This window comes from Bufo bufo, chromosome 2 (assembly GCF_905171765.1).
Source record: "Bufo bufo chromosome 2, aBufBuf1.1, whole genome shotgun sequence".
In the NCBI taxonomy this organism is placed as follows: Eukaryota; Metazoa; Chordata; class Amphibia; order Anura; family Bufonidae; genus Bufo; species Bufo bufo.
Genome location: NC_053390.1, coordinates 705,032,330 through 705,051,196, shown reverse-complemented (window position 1 = coordinate 705,051,196; position 18,867 = coordinate 705,032,330). Strand labels below are relative to the sequence as shown.

The 18,867-nt window shown below is 44.9% G+C and overlaps 1 protein-coding gene across 1 annotated transcript in view; it reads right to left on the bottom strand.

Moving 5' to 3' along the window:
* Window positions 1–18,867, bottom strand: part of PRIMPOL (primase and DNA directed polymerase) — a 101,612-nt gene that overhangs the window by 5,849 nt on the left and 76,896 nt on the right. The window contains exons 5-7 of the mRNA XM_040418725.1: window positions 13,376–13,523; window positions 11,528–11,767; window positions 1,854–2,016 (exon numbers count right to left, since the gene is read on the bottom strand). Of these exons, the coding sequence (XP_040274659.1) occupies window positions 1,854–2,016; window positions 11,528–11,767; window positions 13,376–13,523 (551 nt within the window). The remainder of the gene's footprint in view (window positions 1–1,853; window positions 2,017–11,527; window positions 11,768–13,375; window positions 13,524–18,867) is intronic.

Genomic DNA, 18,867 nt, shown 5'->3' with positions numbered 1-18,867 from the left:
GTTTAGTAAAATTATATACTATTAGGGTGAGTTCGCAAATAGGTTTTTGCAGCATTTTTTTTTTTAGTCAGAAGTGGAAGGCTTTCCTTTATATTTCATAGTTCATTCTCATTCTCTTCCAACTCACTTCTGGCTTTGGCTCCGAAAAAAAACTGCCACAAAAACCTAAGTGAGAACTCAGCCTCAACCAGGTTTACACCAATACTACTGGGAACAGAAAGAGAGACGATCATGTGCTTCCTGTTAAGGAAACATGCAAATGAGCCCAGACAATCATATGCTCATTTTACACTACATGCAAAGCGTAAAACCTTAAAGGGGTATTCCAGTTGTTACAAGTTATCCCTTATCCACAGGATAGCGGCTAACTATCTGGGACCCCCACCGATCACGAGAACGGGGGGCCCCGTACCCCCTGCAGCTCCCCAAAAAGAATGGCGCAGCCGATCACACATGCACACAGCCGCTCCATTCATTTGTATGGGAGCTCCGGAGGTAGCTGAGCGCTGTACCCAGATTTTATCCTCACAGATGTCATGGTCACATTTGACCATGGCTTCTGAGGGGTTAAACGTGTGCGATTGACACTATCGTCGATTGCATACATTAGCCCCGGGTGTCTGCTGTTTAAAAGAGCAGGCACCCGGCGGCTATGGCGTCTTCTGCATTTGCAATTGGGCGACAAGTCCTGACCGCCGACGTATCCGACGTATATATTCGGGTTAACGATATGAGCGGGCGCCATAGCTGCCAGACACTCAAGACTAATGCATACGACCAACAATAACATCAATCGGACACATTTAACCCCTTAGATGCCGTGGTTAAATGTGACCATGGCATCTGTGAGCTCATAAACCGGAAGTGTGTGTGGCAGTCTCGATCCTCCTGAATGACCCAAGGCTGCTGCAGATATGTTCCAATTAAGACCTGTGGCAGGGCTCCATGGGAACATAGTGAAATTCTCATTCTTTAGAGAAAAAATTAAATGAGTGCTTGTTCCAGTTCCTTAAGGGCACTATTTAAAAAAAAAAAAACACACATCATAGGCATCGTTGTGTACAAAAACGCCCGTACCATTAAAATATAAAATGATTTATCATATATGGCAAACGGCGTAGTGGGGGAAAAAAAACAGCAGATTCACTATTTTTTGGTCACTTCAACTCCCCTCCCGCTCCCCAAAAAGGAATAAAAAGTGAATAAAAAGCCATACGAAGAAAAAAACAACACTTACTCCAGCACCATCTGTATTGCTCTCTGTGCACTCCAGCTAGTGTGGTTGTAATCCAAGAAATAAAGGTAAATATCCAGCACAGGAAAATAAAATCTTGAAGCTTTATTGGAGAAATGATTAAAAATCCATCTCCACAAATCCAGTGTACATTTAAGGCTGACTCGTTTCGATCAGAAAGATCTTCATGTGTACATGCCATGATTAAGATCTTTGTGACCGAAAATGAGCCCTCACACAGCTCAGTAGACATAAAAATAAAAAGTTATGAGGGTCTTAATATGGTGATGCAAAGAAAAAAATTTGTTTTTATCCAAATGTTTTATTTTTTCAGTATTAAAACGCAAAAAAACTATATAAATGTGGTATCATTGTATTCGTACTGACCCAGAGAATGAAAGTAACAGGTCAGTTTTACTGCATAGAAAACGCTGTAAAAACAAAACCCATAAAACTGTGGCCGAATTGTGTTTTTCAGTTTTTATAATTCCATCCCATTAGAAATGTTTCCCCCCGCTTCCCACTACATTGTGTGGAACCGTGAATGGTGCCATTAGAAGGTACAACTTGTCCAGCAAAAAACAACTTAGAGGAAAATGAAAAACAAAGAGAAACTTACCTTATATTGCTGATAAGTGAGCAAAGAAATATCTGCTCCTCTTCAGACACGTGCTTTAAAGGCTTCACTGCAAATCTGTTGTCTTCAGCTACTTCAAAAGTGACATTTTTCCCCAGTTTGGAGGATTTGTACAGACGAAAATTTCTGTTTTTTGTGTACACACCTGAATTGAATGATAGAGATAAGTGATTGGAGAAGACATGGACAAGGGAGAATGGACACAGAAACGGTTTTAAAGAGGTTGTGTCACTCCAGCAAGTGGCATTCATCATGTAGAGAAAAATAATACAAGCCACTTACTAATTTATTATTATCCATATTGCTTCCATTGCTGGCTTGATTCATTTTTCCATCACATTATGCACTGCTCGTTTTCATGGTTACGGCCACCCTGCAATTTTTCCAGCAGTGGTCATGCTTGCACACTATACGAAAAAATGCCGGCCTCTCTGGTGGCCAGGACCGTGGGAGCTCACATAGGCTGGTGCTTTTGTCTATAGTGTGCAAGCTCGGCCAACGCTGCTGGATTACTGGGTAGTCGTAACCATGGAAATTAGCAGTGTATAATGTGCTGGAAAAATGTATTCAGCCAGTGAAGGAAGCAAAATGGGTAATAACAATACATTAGTGCCTTGTATTAACTTTCTCTACATAATAAATGCTATTTGCTGAAGTGACACAACCCTTTTAAACTCGTTTTATTAAAAGAGAATGACACAAGTATGGCATACATGTAGCAATGTGATGGCCCACGCAGGGGCGCCTCAGAAATACCAAGAGAACAGTGATACATAAAGACATTGACATTTATCAGGACTCTAGCATGTAAAAGGACATGTTCTTAACCCTGACAGCATACAATATTCACAGAATAGACAAATCACACACATAAATGCTCCAACATTAACATCAGTGATAACAGTGCTATAAAGTATCTGAATATTGGTTCGAAGATCAATGTGACCCGTCAGCCGTCGAGTGCAGACGCGATGAGTGTAAGGTGAGAGGAGAGGCACACCAGTCACCCCAGACTTTATCAAATTTTTGTGGACACCCCCTATGCTTATACACAATGTTCTCCATGGAGACTGCGTGGTTCACAAGAGTGAGCCATTGTCCCTTCGAGGGGGGGGGGGGGGGGGGGAATCTCCCATCCATCTTATGGCAATTGCCTTTCTAGCTAGAAATAGTGTTTCCGCTAAGAAGATTCTGTGGTAATGTGACCACGACTCTTCATCAATGACTCCCAGAATGCACATCTTGGGGCATAACGGCAATGTCACAGGAACCATAGTTGCGAGGACCTCCAGAACTGAAATCCAGAACTGTCGAATGAACTCACAATCCCACATCATATGCCAAAAATTGGCTCCAACAGCATCGCATCTATGGCACCTGGAGTGGCTAATCCTGCCCATCTTTTGAAGTCTGGTGGGCGTGAGATAGCTACAATGAAGGATAAAAAGCTGGATCATCCTATTATTTATAGAGGGCGATACCTTAGTCGGAGCCATTAATGCCTCCTCCCAATCCTCAGAAGACAAAGATGGTATTAGCAACTTCCATCTGCCCTCAACGGCCAACGGGGTCACCAGCAGGCGGCAGTCCAACAAGTGTGTATATAGCGCTGAGACTATGCCTCTCGGGCCTTGCGATTTTAAAACCCCTATGATAGGGTATTTAGAAATACTCCTGTTATCACCTCTGAATTGGGCCTGTAGTGCATGTCTCAATTGGAGGTACCTGAAGAAAAGAGTACGGGACACCTGAAACTTATCCTAAATCTGGGAGAATGATCTAAGCTGCCCGCTCTCATATAGATCGCCCAAAGTGAGTATACCATGCCTCTTCCAGTCAGACACACCCTCCAGCTTTACCAGATGTGGGAACATACAGTTATCCCATACGGGGACTTCACTTGGCAAATCCTTGTAGGAATTTAACTTAGATGCCTCCCATATCTGATGGTCTAGCTTATGTACTGGGAGAAGACCCTTTTGAATATGGCAAGATCCCTCCAGAACGGGCCACAGCATGGGGACTTGCAAATATTCGTGCAGGTAGCATTCTGTGTTTGGGCTTGGGGCATCGGTGACCCAATATCTCAGAAATCTAAGTTGACTTGCAATATAATAAAGAAAGAAGTCTGGAAGGGAAGCTCCTCCCTGTAGCCTCGGCCTCTGTAAAACTGACAGTGAGAGTTTCCTCCTAGATTTACCCCATACAAAGGAGGCTATAATAGCATGGATACGTTTAAAAAATCCCCTGGGGACTGGCGTACAGGCGTGGGACAGCAAGTATAAACCCTTGGGCAAGAGTACCATCTTTACCAGATTCAATCTACCCATAACCGACAAAGGGAGGGTCTCCCATGTTTTAACCTCATCTTGGAATATGGTCTCTAAGGGTTCAATATTCAATACATAGGAGAGTTGGGGCTCTTTAGTGTCTATTACCCCTAAGTATTTAAACCTATCAACTACAGGCAGGTTGTTTCGACAACTAGGCCAATCATGGTTCCAGAGTGGCATGATGGCAGACTTGCCCCAGTTTATGTGCAGCCCGGAGTATTGCCCAAAGCGCTCTATGATTTCAATAGCTCTTAGTAGAGATCCTTCTGGTTCCGACATAAAGAGGATCAAGTCGTCTGCATACAGTCCAATCCTGTCTTCCCGATCTCCCTCGCAGACACCTGCATAAACCTGGTCCTGTCTAAATCTAATGGCCAGATGCTCTATGGCAATTGCAAACAGCAAAGGCGAGAGCGGGCATCCCTGCCTCGTGCCTCTGAGTAAGGGGAACCTATCAGAGTGGGAACCGTTCAGTTGGATGCTAGCAGTGGGTTTTTTATATAATATTTCTATCCATTTAATGAATTTAGGACCGAAGCCAAAGCTGCCCAGCAGTCAAAAAGGGCCATTCCAACGAGTCGAAAGCCTTGGCCGTGTCCAGTGAGGCCAAAGCCCATCTCTCCTTCTTAGCTACCCCCAGCTGCGCAATTACTTGAGCCCTCCTAATGTTGTCTGATGTGGACCTTCCAGGCATGAAGCCCGACTGATCAGAGTGAATTATTGACGTGATGACCTTATTCAATCTATTGGCTATAATTCTTGGCAGGATTTTATAGTCCAAGTTTAAAAGTGAAATTGGACGATAAGATCCACATTCCAATGGGTCCTTGCCAGGCTTCAAGATCACAACAATGGATGCATTATACATGGAATCTGACAAGGAGACACGGGAGTGCGCTGCTCGGTACAGGTTCAGTAACTGAGGGTTTAGATTTTCCCCATACTTAGAATATACCTCTACCGGGATGCCATCTGGGCCTTTCCCTGTCGGTAGATCCTTAATGGCTCTCTCCACTTCCTCTAATGTAATATCCTCCTCCATAAGACCCTTATCTAGGTCCGCTAGCCGAGGATGAGACACTTCAGTGACGTAGGACTCTAATTCTAGCCCTGAGTAAGTAGCTGCTGATTTGTATAAGTCTCTGTAAAAATTATGAAAGCATTTCAATATATCTTGCACCGATTCCATTATGCGGCCGTCAGTCTCCTGTATCCTGAGTACCGGGGGAGACATATTATTAGTGCGTGCTATATGCGCAAGTAACTTCCCTGTCTGATTGCCTGTTTCAAACGCCTGTTGCTTAAAGAGGACCTTTCACCTTGAAAAACATTGTGAACTAAGTATGCTGCCATGGAGAGCGGCGCCCAGGGATCTCACTGCACTTACTATTACCCCTGGGTGCCGATCCGTTCTCCCGTTATAGGCTCGCTCCGGTATGTTCTCTCACTAAGTTATAGTAGGCGGTGTCTGCCCTTGTCCTGTGGGCGTCTCCTTCTCCTAGGCTGCAGCGCTGGCCAATCGCAGCGCACAGCTCACAGCCTGGGAGGTTTTTTTCTCCCAGGCTGTGAGCTGTGCACTGCGATTGGCCAGCGCTGCAGCCTAGGAGAAGGAGACGCCCACAGGACAAGGGCAGACACCGCCTACTATAACTTAGTGAGAGAACATACTGGAGCCTATAACGGGAGAACGGAGCGGCGCCCAGGGGTAATAGTAAGTGCAGTGAGATCCCTGGGCGCCGCTCTCCATGGCAGCATACTTAGTTCACAATGTTTTTCAAGGTGAAAAAGAGCTTCCTTTTGCTCTTTTCCTCCAGATGCAGCATGTACATTCTCCCTCTGGATAACCACTCTAATCTGCGCTCTTCAGAGGGGGACTCAGTGAACGCCCTCTCTGCCTCCTTACAGCTGGCATGTAAATTATTTTCCTTACGTTGCGAATCTCTCTTAACGTATGATATGGAGGATTTGATGCAACCTCTAAGGTACGCTTTCATTGTCTCCCAAAGCAATAGAGCGTCTGTAGACTCGCCCTGTACCTCAAAGAACATCCTCAACTGATCAGGGATTCTGTCATTTAAACCAAACAAGGACAGCCAGAAAGGGTGTATACGCATCTTACTGCCAGCGCCGGCATGATCAGTCAGGGCCAACTCCGCCAACAATGGGGCATGGTCGGAAGGGCCTGTGGTCCGTGCCTAATATTCACCAGGTCAGTATATACTATGGCATTGCCAAACAAGTAGTCAATTCTGGACAGGGCTCCCCTGGCAGGGGTAAAGCAAGAGTATTCCCTCGTTAGTGGGTTCCTGGCTCTCCACATGTCTACCCATCCCATCTCCTGCGATATTCTGGCAAGAACCGTGCTGTTCCCTCCCGTCTCTCCTCTATCTGCCCTACAGCTGAATCTGTCTAAATCCTCACTGACTACTTGATTAAAGTCTCCCATACATATGAAACGGGCATTGGGATAGTTAGCCACAAAACCCGTGACTGCTTGTAGAAAGGGATAAAGATGCAGGAGGGGAATTATACAGATTAACAATCACATATGGGACACAGTTAATATGAGCATGTATGAAGATGTACTGCCCTCCATGATCTACAGCTGAGTAGTGAATCTCGCATCTGAGACTTCTATGGAACAGCAGGGCCACACCTCTGGAGTAAGAGCTCCCATATGAGTTGAATAAGTGTTGCGCCCAGGGCTTTTTCAACCTGTTCCCTGTTTCCGGGGTGAGGTGGGTTTCTTGAAGGCCCAAAATATGAGGATTAAAGGAGCGTATTTGAGAAAAAAAATCGCAATCCTCCTATTAGGGTCTCCCAGTCCCCTCACGTTCCATGACATCACTCTCATGGAAGCCATGGAATCACCAGGTTTGAATCAAGGACAAATACCCACATCCACATTGCATACACTGACAGTTTAGGCATTTGATCAACATAGAGCAGAGACTCCCCTGTTGCTATCATGAAGAGAGATGGCCATACTTGAGACATATAAGCTTGAGCATACAAAAACGTAATACAGAACAATAACATTATAAACATAAAGGTGTCGAATCCTGATCCGACTAACTTGGTGGCCCTTAACTCGGGGACCTGTATAGTGCAAATAGGTGTTATAACCATACAGGTATTGCTCCTACCCCCCCCCCCCCCCCCCCCCATTCAGCAAATATATGCAAAACTGCAGGCCTTAATACATGACAATGGAACAGGTTGACAAAGTGACTGGTGCTGTGTGCAGGGAAACGCCCTGCATTTAAGTGAGAACACACATAAGACTATCAAATGCAGTCGAGAACATGAAAAAGTGACCAATATCAGCTGTGCTGCATCTTAAATAATGTCATGCTCAGGGCAAACAAGAACAAGTCTCCCTAGAATCAGACATATGAGGATGTTTTAATACTTGCTGTGAACCGACAGCGAAAAGTTCAGCGTGGTCCGGGACGCGCAGCTTTTCTTGAGGCCCAGTCCTCCGCCTCGCGAGGATCATTGAAAAACACGGTTTTATCGCCGTCTATGACTCCAAGGCGGGCCGGATAAGCCATCGAATATTGAAGATTTAGATCCTGAAGGCGACGTTTAACTGCAACAAATGTGGCTCTCCTCTTCTGGAGATCTGCAGAGAAATCCGGAAAAAGGGAGATCTTTGCATTTTCATGCCTGATGTCTTGCTTGCTTCTGGCCTGGCTAAGGATAAGATCCCAGTCTCTCCAATTCAGCAGACGCGCCAAGAGGGGTCTAGGAGGAGCCCCTGGTGGGGGGTATCTGGCTGGGACACGATGTGCCCTCTCCACGGTATATGCAGGAGAGAAGGGTGGCTCAGGGAACTGCTCTTTAAACCAGGCCTCTAGGAAGGCCGCAGGATCTCTGCCCTCAGCTTTCTCTGGTAGGCCCAAGATCCTCACATTGTTGCGGCGCGATCTATTTTCCAGGTCGTCACATTTCTGTTGCCACTGACCTACGGATCGCTCCAGGTCTTGCATCTTCCCTGCCATGGGTCTGGTCAGATCTTCCAGCGCAGACACGCGATCTTCTGTGTTTTTGACCCGATCTCTGAGCTGCTGCATGTCATGGCGGAGCAGGCCCACATCCACTCTCACCTCCTCCAGCTTCCCGGTGAGTGATGTTTGGCATGATGATATTGCCACTAGTAACTGCTCATAAGCTGCCTTGAGGGTAAACTCCTGCTCAGCGCCTTCCTCTGCATCCGCCTGTTGGGCAGCCTGCCCGCGGGTAACAGCCGCACGTGTAGGAGTCGTGGCTCCACTTTGGGCCTCAGACCTGGCGAACTCTTTGAGCTTCTCCGCAGCCGTTTGTGCTTTGCTGGGCCCCATAGTCGGTGTGCGGGGTCTCCTCCGTCTCCTACACACCGTCCACTCTGTGCCTGGAGTCGGCAGTTTGTCAGGATGGTGAAGGATTATCGAGGGTAAGTGGAGCTACTCACAGAAGCGTGCTCACATGACGGATGCTGGCCACGCCCCCGGGAATGACACAACCCTTTTAAAGAGGACCGTTCACCACTTCTGTTTTAATAGCTTCATGCATTCCCCATGTAATAACAATACAGGAACATCTATTCTTATGGCTCTGTATTGTGCCATTCCTTTATTATTCCTGATAGAAGTTATAAATGAATTTCTAGCAGTCTGCAGTAAGGGTACAGAGGGGTGGTAACCAGTTGGCAGGGGGAAGGGTGTCCATGCACAGACTTAAAATGGCAGCACTGACTGAATAGGGCGAGCCTGTGCAGGTACACACTCCCAAATTGTTACCTCCCCTCTGTACCCTTACTGCAGACTGCTAGCAGTTCATTCATAACTTCTAGTTGAAATAATAAAGGAATGGCACAACCATAAGAATAGATGATCCAGAAGTGTTATTACATGGGGAATGCATGCAGCTATTCTCCATGTCAGGAGTGGTGAAAGGTCCTCTTCAAGGTGGATTTATGAGCAGAAGATTGTCAGGAAGGAAGCGTCCTTCCTGTCAGTAAGACGCTTATTAAGTGGAGGAAAGCATTACATTTACATGCAGCAATCACTTCTAAGGACGAGGGATCGCTATTACGATGGCTTGTCCTCATACATCTGCACAGTTTCTCGGCAGCAGATTGCTGTTTAGACAGTACGATCTGCTGACCAGAAATCATAATTTACCGTATATACTCGAGTATAAGCCGACCCGAGTATAAGCCGAGCCCCTAATTTTACCCCCAAAAAATGGGAAAAATTATTGACTCGAGTATAAGACTAGGGTGGGAAATGCAGCTATAATGCAGAGTGTATGTGTATATAATGCACACACTCTACATTATATACACACATCTGCAAGAGGGTGACTCCCTGTATTTAATGCAGAGTGTGTGCATTATATACACACACACTCTGCATTAAATACAGGGAGCCATCCACAGATCTCCTCCCTAAACAGTGCCATCCACAGATCTCCCCCCTGAACAGTGCCATCCACAGATCTCCCCCCTGAACAGTGCCATCCACAGATCTCCCCCCTAAACAGTGCCATCCACAGATCCCCCCTAAACAGTGCCATCCACAGATCCCCCCTAAACAGTGCCATCCACAGATCCCCCCTCCCCTAAACAGTGCCATGATGGCACTGTTTAGGGGAGGGGGTATCTGTGGATGGCACTGTAGGGGGATCTGTGGATGGCACTGCCATCCACAGATCCCCCTACAGTGCCATCCACAGATCTCCCTACAGTGCCATCCACAGATCCCCCTACAGTGCCATCCACAGATCTCCCTACAGTGCCATCCACAGATCCCCCTACAGTGCCATCCACAGATCCCCCTACAGTGCCATCCACAGATCCCCCTACAGTGCCATCCACAGATCTCCCTACAGTGCCATCCACAGATCCGCCTACAGTGCCATCCACAGATCCCCCTCCCCGACGCTCACAGCAGTATATATAAGTAACCTTTAACTGTGGATATCTTACTTTGTACTTTGTCTTTGCTCCGATAATACAGGCAGTGCGGGGAGCGGCGCTCACTCACTGACGTCATGCGCCTTCTCCCACTAGGCGGCGCAGGCGCGTGACGTCAGTGAGTGAGCGCCGCCCCCCGCACTGCCTGTATTACCGGAGCTAAGACCTAGACTCGAGTATAAGACGAGGAGGCTTTTTGAGCACAAAAATATGTGCCAAAAAACTCGTCTTATACTCGAGTATATACGGTAGGTGCCTGCATGAACTATAGTTTCACCTGATGAACAAGCATTTTGCTCATTCATTGAGTGATCTGCTGCACCTTTAGGCGGGAATGATTGTCGAGAATGAATGTTCGTACCCGATAATATGCCCTATTATCTACACGTCTATATCCACCTTTAGGCTGGGTTTCCACGTTCAGGTTTCTTGATGCAGTTTCTGAAGCCAAAGTCAGGAGTGCAGTCAAAAAGAGAAGACTCGGGCGTCTCTTTTTTCATGTCCTCAGTTTATGATTCATTCCTGGCTTTGGCTTCAAAAACTGCCTCAACAAACAAGAATCTGAAAACCCAGCCTTAAACTGATACAAAGGCTGATTAAATATATAATCCTCAGATTATTTATTTAACTGTGTTATATTAGCAGGGCTTAAAGAAGAACACCATCATTAGGATAGGATCTAAATGTGTGAATGGGGTTTGATTAGCACAACGAAGCAGTAATACTTACTCACTATCTAGAAGTAAGGAATATACTAGGTTAATAACTAGTTATCAATTTTAGATGTAAAAGAACATTTTCATGGTGTTCAGAATAATAATCAGTATTGAAGCGTAGCAGGAGGTTAGAACAGTCCGCCGGCGATAGCTACTGGTTTCAGGGTTGGTTGACTCCCCCAGTAAGCAGCACATCAGAACAACCTCTTTAAGATAGAAAAGTTGCCCTGCATCCAGGTACTTTGCTGACAGGACATCGCCATTATATCTGTCGGCACCTGTTAAGTCCCCCCATCAGGCCAAGTAAAAGAAGTCCCCAATCGTTTCTATAGCTCAGGAGAAACTTTCAAGTGACAGGTATTCTGAACCACGTAATATATTACATGGGGAAAAGGACACAGGAACGGCAGCTCATAAATAGGCCAGACTCTTCTCCAGGATGACGGCAGCATAAACTTGAAGGCCGGTTCCTAGGGTCTTTGAATTTCGTTACTTACAGATTTTAAAGTGGAAAAATTCCCAGATCTTCATTATGTTAGTTTTTTTTGGCCCCACGCATGGAGATTGTTCCATCAAGTACATTGTTAAACTACAGTAATTTTAAGATTTCTTATTTACAGCTTCACCAGCAAGAAAACCTAGGCTTACCCAGATCAATAAACAGCTGTATTCCACCATTTTTATCTTGCACAAGTAGAGGTGACAGGTCAGAGGTTTCCCGGTGAGCAGTGTAAGGCAATTCAGGAGATGCTTCCGGAGGACTTTTCTCATCGTTTCCACAATGTTCATTAAAATAATTTATGGACCTTTCACACATAGAGGCTTTGGCAGTGAGCGTGCATCCTTTCAGAGACAATAGAGGTTGTAAAGCAGACTTGATAAAGTTGCCTGGGAAAACAATATGGGACAAAATGCAATTACAATATTGAAAGTCTTTGTGCTGCCACCCAACAGCAGCCTTCTGCACTACCACACGTGTATGAACTTAGGCTACTTTCACACTCGCGTTTGGTGCGGATCCGTCATGGATCTGCATGGACGTATCTGTTCAGTTAATACAAACGTCTGCATCCGTTCAGAACGGATCCGTTTGTATTATCTTTAACATAGCCAAGACGGATCCGTCTTGAACACCACTGAAAGTAAATGGAGGAAGGATCCGTTTTCTATTGTGCCAGATTGTGTCATAGAAAACGGATCCGTCCCCATTGACTTACATTGTGTGTCAGAATTGATCCATTTGGCTCATTTTCGTCAGACGGACACCAAAACGCTGCTTGCAGCGTTTTGGTGTCCGCCTCCAAAGCGGAATAGAGACGGAACTGAGGCAAACTGATGCATTCTGAGCAGATCCTTTTCCATTCAGAATGTATTAGGCCAAAACTGATCCGTTTTGGACCGCTTGTGAGAGCCCTGAACAGATCTCACAAACGGAAAGCTAAAACGCCAGTGTGAACGTAGCCTTAAAGGGGTTGTCCAGGTTCCAGAAATAAACAGTTATTCACTCACTCAGCATAAATGAGTGGAGCAAAGGAGCATTTCATGCATGCTGCATTGCGCAGGACAAGGACTGTTTTGTTTACATTCTCACACTGCTAGGTGGAGGCTTCTGCCTAGCAGTGATCCCAGAGACGTCACCAGCATTAATAGACAGGCTTTAGTGCTGCCCTAGGCTGTTTTACAGGCTAGAACAGTGCTAAAGACCGCCCATTAGTGCTGATAACGTCACCAGGCTCACTGCTAGGCAGAAGCCTCCACCTAGCATATCTATGAAAAGTCCACGTCACCAGAGGTAAAGAAAAAGCTCTTGCCCTGAGTGATGCAGCGAAGGGCAAGGGGGAGCAGCGGAGCATGAAATGCTCCGATGCTCCACTCATTCATGCTGAGTGAGTGAAGAAGGGGTTATGTCCGGGTTCAGCTCTGAACCCGGACAACCCCTTTAACTACTATTCCAAACTCCAAATACATCTCAGACTCCTTTAAAAAATGACTCAAGTATTAGAATAAGTAATACATTATTTCTAAAAATGCTAACATCAGGTTGGATAAAATGTATATGATTTAAATTTCTAAACTTTCCAGAAAGTAAATATGCAACAAGCTATGCATTTATTACATTGATAATACACAACAAAGGAGTTTTCCAAGATTTTTAAACTGATGACCTATCCTCTGAATAGGTCATCAGTAACTGTAGCATATTGAACATAAAGATCCATTAGAATGTGGATCTGCTATGATAGATCAGTCATGGTTTCTGTAAAAACAAATGCCAAACCTTAACATTTTCTTCTTGCACCTTCCTATGCTGATATGGTAACTACATGAGTATAGTCATTAGGAATCTATTTTTGTACAATTGCATGCGCAGGCTACTTTATTATCCCAGTGTATAACTAACACACTTTCTTTTCTAACATTGTAGTGGTGGATGTGATCTTTAAACAGCTAGTGTATTACTGGATAACTAGAAAAAAATGCCTAATACTCACTTACCGACATGTATATTATCCTTAAAGCCTGCGTTAGGTAATAAAAATATTAAGTGACGACTGAACTTTTCCTCAGTGCTGGAATCCAGGTTTAATATATAATCTGCAGAGCACTTAACACCAAAGCAATCTTCTAGCTTTTTACAGAAAAACTGAGGATAAAAGGAAAACGGAGTAAATAACCCAGATAAAGGCAATCTGCATGAGCTTATCCTCATCTTTGTGAGTATAGCATGATGAACTTGTGAGTTCTTGGGAGCATGCTTTTCCAGCTGAATAGGGGGGCTCCAGCAGATGTGCTGTGGTGCTCCCTCTGTCCCCTTTGCTGCAGGGTCTAATATAGCAAAGCTCTTATCATGGCTGTCACAGTGCTACATGCTGAATATGAGACAAAGGGTCCTGCTCAGTTTCAAAGCTCCCACCTGGGAGTCAGAGAAGCATATCGTCTCATTTTACAGTGATAGGAGTTTCTTTCTACAAAGCTGCTGCTTGCATGGAAGAAGGAGCCTTAGATACAGAACAGGATGCTCAGTCTTAAACTGGACAGTTGTTAGCTGCACGGATATTCCCGATGCTGCTAACATTAGTGTATGACAGCATCAGGAGGGTGAAGGAGCAAGTACCGCTCACAAAGCTGCAGAGCTGAAGTGACAGAAAATTAAAACATTGGAAGATGGAAATACCCCTTTGAGTGCCAGCCTAATATCTTTATACTGCAAGATTTACCATTAAAGGGGTTGTCTAGGTTCAGGGGCCTTCCGACTGACCCTTCATTTTGCCAGACCTGCAGACGGGAGCATACTTACCTGCTTGTCACTGCTGGGTTCAGGCTCCTTTGGTCCCCCGCTGCCCCGATGTGCTTGAGTCCCACATGTCAACATGTAGTTTGATGGGTGTTACATGTGTTGCTGCAGCCAGTTAGTGGCTGAAGCAAGACACATGACCCCCGTCAAATCGGATCATCAGTGGTGGCGGGGAAATTAAGGTGCCATAACCCAGTGGCGGCGAGCAGTTTTGAACTTGCATTTTGAGCATACATTCAACTGCACGTGGTCCTTGGTTATATTCGCAGGCACACAGAGTATAACACCTCATGTATTTTTAAGAAACAGAGCTCCATGTTAACATAAAGCAGCCATTTGACAGATCCTGCATGGCTATTGCTTGGTCATTTGGTGGTATTTCATTGCTGCTGACATTTTTACTTTTTTTGTTATTAATCGAAATTTACCGATTTTTTTGCAAAAAAATGTCATTTTTCACTTTCAATTGTAATTTTTTTTTTTTTAAAAACGACATCCATATATACATTTTTCTCTAAATTTATTGTTCTACATGTCTTTGATAAAAAAAAAATGTTTGGGTAAAAAAAAAATGGTTTGGGTAAAAGTTATAGCGTTTACAAACTATGGTACAAAAATGTGAATTTCTGCTTTTTAAAGCAGCTCTGACTTTCTGAGCACCTGTCATGTTTCCTGAGGTTCTACAATGCCCAGACAGTAGAAAAACCCCACAAATGACCCAATTTCGGAAAGTAGACACCCTAAGGTATTCGCTGATGGGCATAGTGAGTTCATAGAACTTTTTATTTTTTGTCACAAGTTAGCGGAAAATGATGATTTTTTTAAATTTATTTTTTCTTACAAAGTCTCATATTCCACTAACTTTTGACAAAAAATAAAAACTTCCATGATCTTACTATGCCCATCAAGAAATACCTTGGGGTGTCTTCTTTCCAAAATGGGGTCACTTGTGGGGTAGTTATACTGCCCTGGCATTCTAGGGGCCCTAATGTGTGAGAAGTAGTTTGAAATCAAAATGTGTAAAAAATGCCCTGTGAAATCCGAAAGGTGCTCTTTGGAATGTGGACCGCTTTGCCCACCTAGGCTGCAAAAAAGTGTCACACATCTGGTATCGCCGTACTCAGGAGAAGTTGGGCAATGTGTTTTGGGGTGTCATTTTACATATACCCATGCTGGGTGAGAGAAATATCTCGGTCAAATGCCAAGTTTGTATAAAAAAATGGGAAAAGTTGTATTTTGCCGAGATATTTCTCTCACCCAGCATGGGTATATGTAAAAAGACACCCCAAAACACATTGCCCTACTTCTTCTAAGTACGGCGATAACAGATGTGTGACACTTTTTTGCAGCCTAGGTGGGCAAAGGGGCCCACATTCCAAAGAGCACCTTTCGGATTTCACAGGGCATTTTTTACACATTTTGATTTCAAACTACTTCTCAAGCATTCGTGCCCCTAAAATGCCAGGGCAGTATAACTACCCCACAAGTGACCCCATTTTGGAAAGAAGACACCCCAAGGTATTTCGTGATGGGCATAGTGACTTCATGGAAGTTTTTATTTTTTGTCACAAATTAGTGGTATATGAGACCTTGTAAGGAAAAAAAAAAATTAAAATCATCATTTTCCGCTAACTTGTGACAAAAAATAAAAAATTCTAGGAACTCGCCATGCCCCTCACGGAATACCTTGGGGTGTCTTCTTTCCAAAATGGGGTCACTTGTGGGGTAGTTATACTGCCCTGGCCTTTTAGGGGCCCTAATGTGTGAGAAGTAGTTTGAAATCAAAATCTGTAAAAAATGCCCTGTGAAATCCGAAAGGTGATCTTTGGAATGTGGGCCCATTTGCCCACCTAGGCTGCAAAAAAGTGTCACACATCTGGTATCGCCGTACTCAGAAGAAGTAGGGCAATGTGTTTTGGGGTGTCTTTTTACATATACCCATGCTGGGTGAGAGAAATATCTCGGCAAAAGACAACTTTTCCCATTTTTTTATACAAAGTTGGCATTTGACCAAGATATTTATCTCACCCAGCATGGGTATATGTAAAATGACACCCCAAAACACATTCCCCAACTTCTCCTGAGTACGGCGATACCACATGTGTGACACTGTTTTGCAGCCTAGATGCGCAAAGGGGCCCAAATTCCTTTTAGGAGGGCATTTTTAGACATTTGGATCCCAGACTTCTTCTCACGCTTTAGGGCCCCTAAAATGCCAGGACAGTATAAATACCCCACATGTGAACCCATTTTGGAAAGAAGACACTCCAAGGTATTCAATGAGGGGCATGGCGAGTTCATAGAAATTATTTTTTTTTGGCACAAGTTAGCGGAAATTGATTTTTTTTTGTTTTTTCTCACAAAGTCTCCCTTTCCGCTAACTTGGGACAAAAATTTCAATCTTTCATGGACTCAATATGCCCCTCTCGGAATACCTTGGGGTGCCTTGTTTCCGAAATGGGGTCACATGTGGGGTATTTATACTGCCCTGGCATTTTAGGGGCCTTAAAGCGTGAGAAGAAGTCTGGAATATAAATGTCTAAAAATTTTTACGCATTTGGATTCCGGGAGGGGTATGGTTAGTTCATGTGAGATTTTATTTTTTGACACAAGTTAGTGGAATATGAGACTTTGTAAGAAAAAAAAAATAATAATTTCCGCTAACTTGGGCCAAAAAAATGTCTAAATGAAGCCTTACAGGGGGGGTGATCAATGACAGGGGGGTGATCAGGGAGTCTATATGGGGTGATCACCCCCCTGTCATTGATCACCCCCCTGTAAGGCTCCATTCAGACGTCCGTATGTGTTTTGCGGATCCGATCCATGTATCCGTAAAAAACATACAGACGTCTGAATGGAGCCTTACAGGGGGGTGATCAATGACAGGGGGGTGATCAGGGAGTCTATATGGGGTGATCACCCCCCTGTATGGCTCCATTCAGACGTCTGTATGTCTTTTGCAGATCCGATCCATGTATCCTTGAATCCGTAAAAAACATACGGACGTCTGAATGGAGCCTTACAGGGGGGTGATCAATGACAGGGGGGTGATCAGGGAGTCTATATGGGGTGATCACCCCCCTGTCATTGATCACCCCCCTGTAAGGCTCCATTCAGACGTCCGTATGTGTTTTGCGGATCCGATCCATGTATCCGTGGATCCGTAAAAAACATACAAACGTCTGAATGGAGCCTTACAGGGGGGTGATCAATGACAGGGGGGTGATCAGGGAGTCTATATGGGGTGATCAGGGGTTAATAAGTGACGGGGGGGGGGATGTAGTGTAGTGGTGTTTGGTGCTACTTATTACTGAGCTGCCTGTGTCCTCTGGTGGTCGATCCAAGCAAAAGGGACCACCAGAGGACCAGGTAGCAGGTATATTAGACGCTGTTATCAAAACAGCGTCTAATATACCTGTTAGGGGTTAAAAAAATCTGATCTACAGCCTGTCAGCGAACGATCGCCGCTGGCAGGCTGTAGATCCACTCGCTCACCTTCCGATCCTGTGTGCGCGCGTTCACAGGAAATCTCGTTTCTCGCGAGATGACACATAGATGCGTGACTCTGCCTGGAGCTGCCACCTCCGGAACGCGATCCTGCGTTAGGCGGTCCGGAGGCGGTTAAAGGCCATTGGTTTTGGTGCACTCTTATGTTTTGCATTCCATCTTGGGACACATCCATCTATCATTGATGTCACTTCCGAGTGCGTCCTTCACTCACTGCGCCGAATACTAAACGGGACGGCGCCTGCGCAGTGAGTGAAGCCAGCACAGGCAGCATCCTTCACTCACTGCGCCGAATACTAAATGGGATGGCGCAGGCGCGGGATTTACTGGACGAAGAGGAGAACTCCCCAGTCAATCAACTGGACCTGGGCGTTCCAAAGAGTAGACCGAGCCTCTAGGTGCTGAAGCAACGCCCTCATGGCACCTAGAGGCTCATTAGCATATATTAAAAGTGTTTATTTTAAGAGAACGGCGGCAAGCAGTTATAAAGCACACTGTTATGTACTGCTGACATTAGCCCATCGCTAATGTCAGTCAGCTACATAACGTAATTTCTGATAACAGAAACCCTTTGAAAAAATTCTGCATCATGGGCATCACCACTAGTGATAAGTGAAGGGAGATTCGGATGCTACATCCAAAGTCGCTTCGCTCAAAACTTCAGATTAATGCTGTACGGAGACGGATCACCATACAGCATTAAAATGTACTGGCTCTGATAAGCCGGTCAGTTATTCTCAAAGTTGCGCAAGACTTCGTTGAATAACTATGGTAGTTGATTTTTAAAACTTGGAACCGAACTCTGTTTTGAGGTACCAGTATTAAAAACGCCCCAAAAAAAATAAAAATAAATAAATACTGCATAGGAAAAAACAAGAACAAGAAAAACTAGATTTTTGTACTTACCGTAAAATCTGTTTCTCTTCAGTTTATTGGGGGACACAGGCTTGACCATGGGTATAGCTGTTGCCACTAGGAGGCGGACACTAAGCACGAAAAAAGGTAAGCTCCTCCCCTTCAGTTATACCCTCCCTACAGGGACTAAGCTAAATCAGTTAGTGCAAAAGCAATAGGAGGAGCAAGACAAAACAGGAAAACCAAAGTATGTACAAATCCAGCACCACACAGGCCCGAAGAGGCCCATAAACAAAGAATGGGTGGGAGCTGTGTCCCGCCATGAACGGAA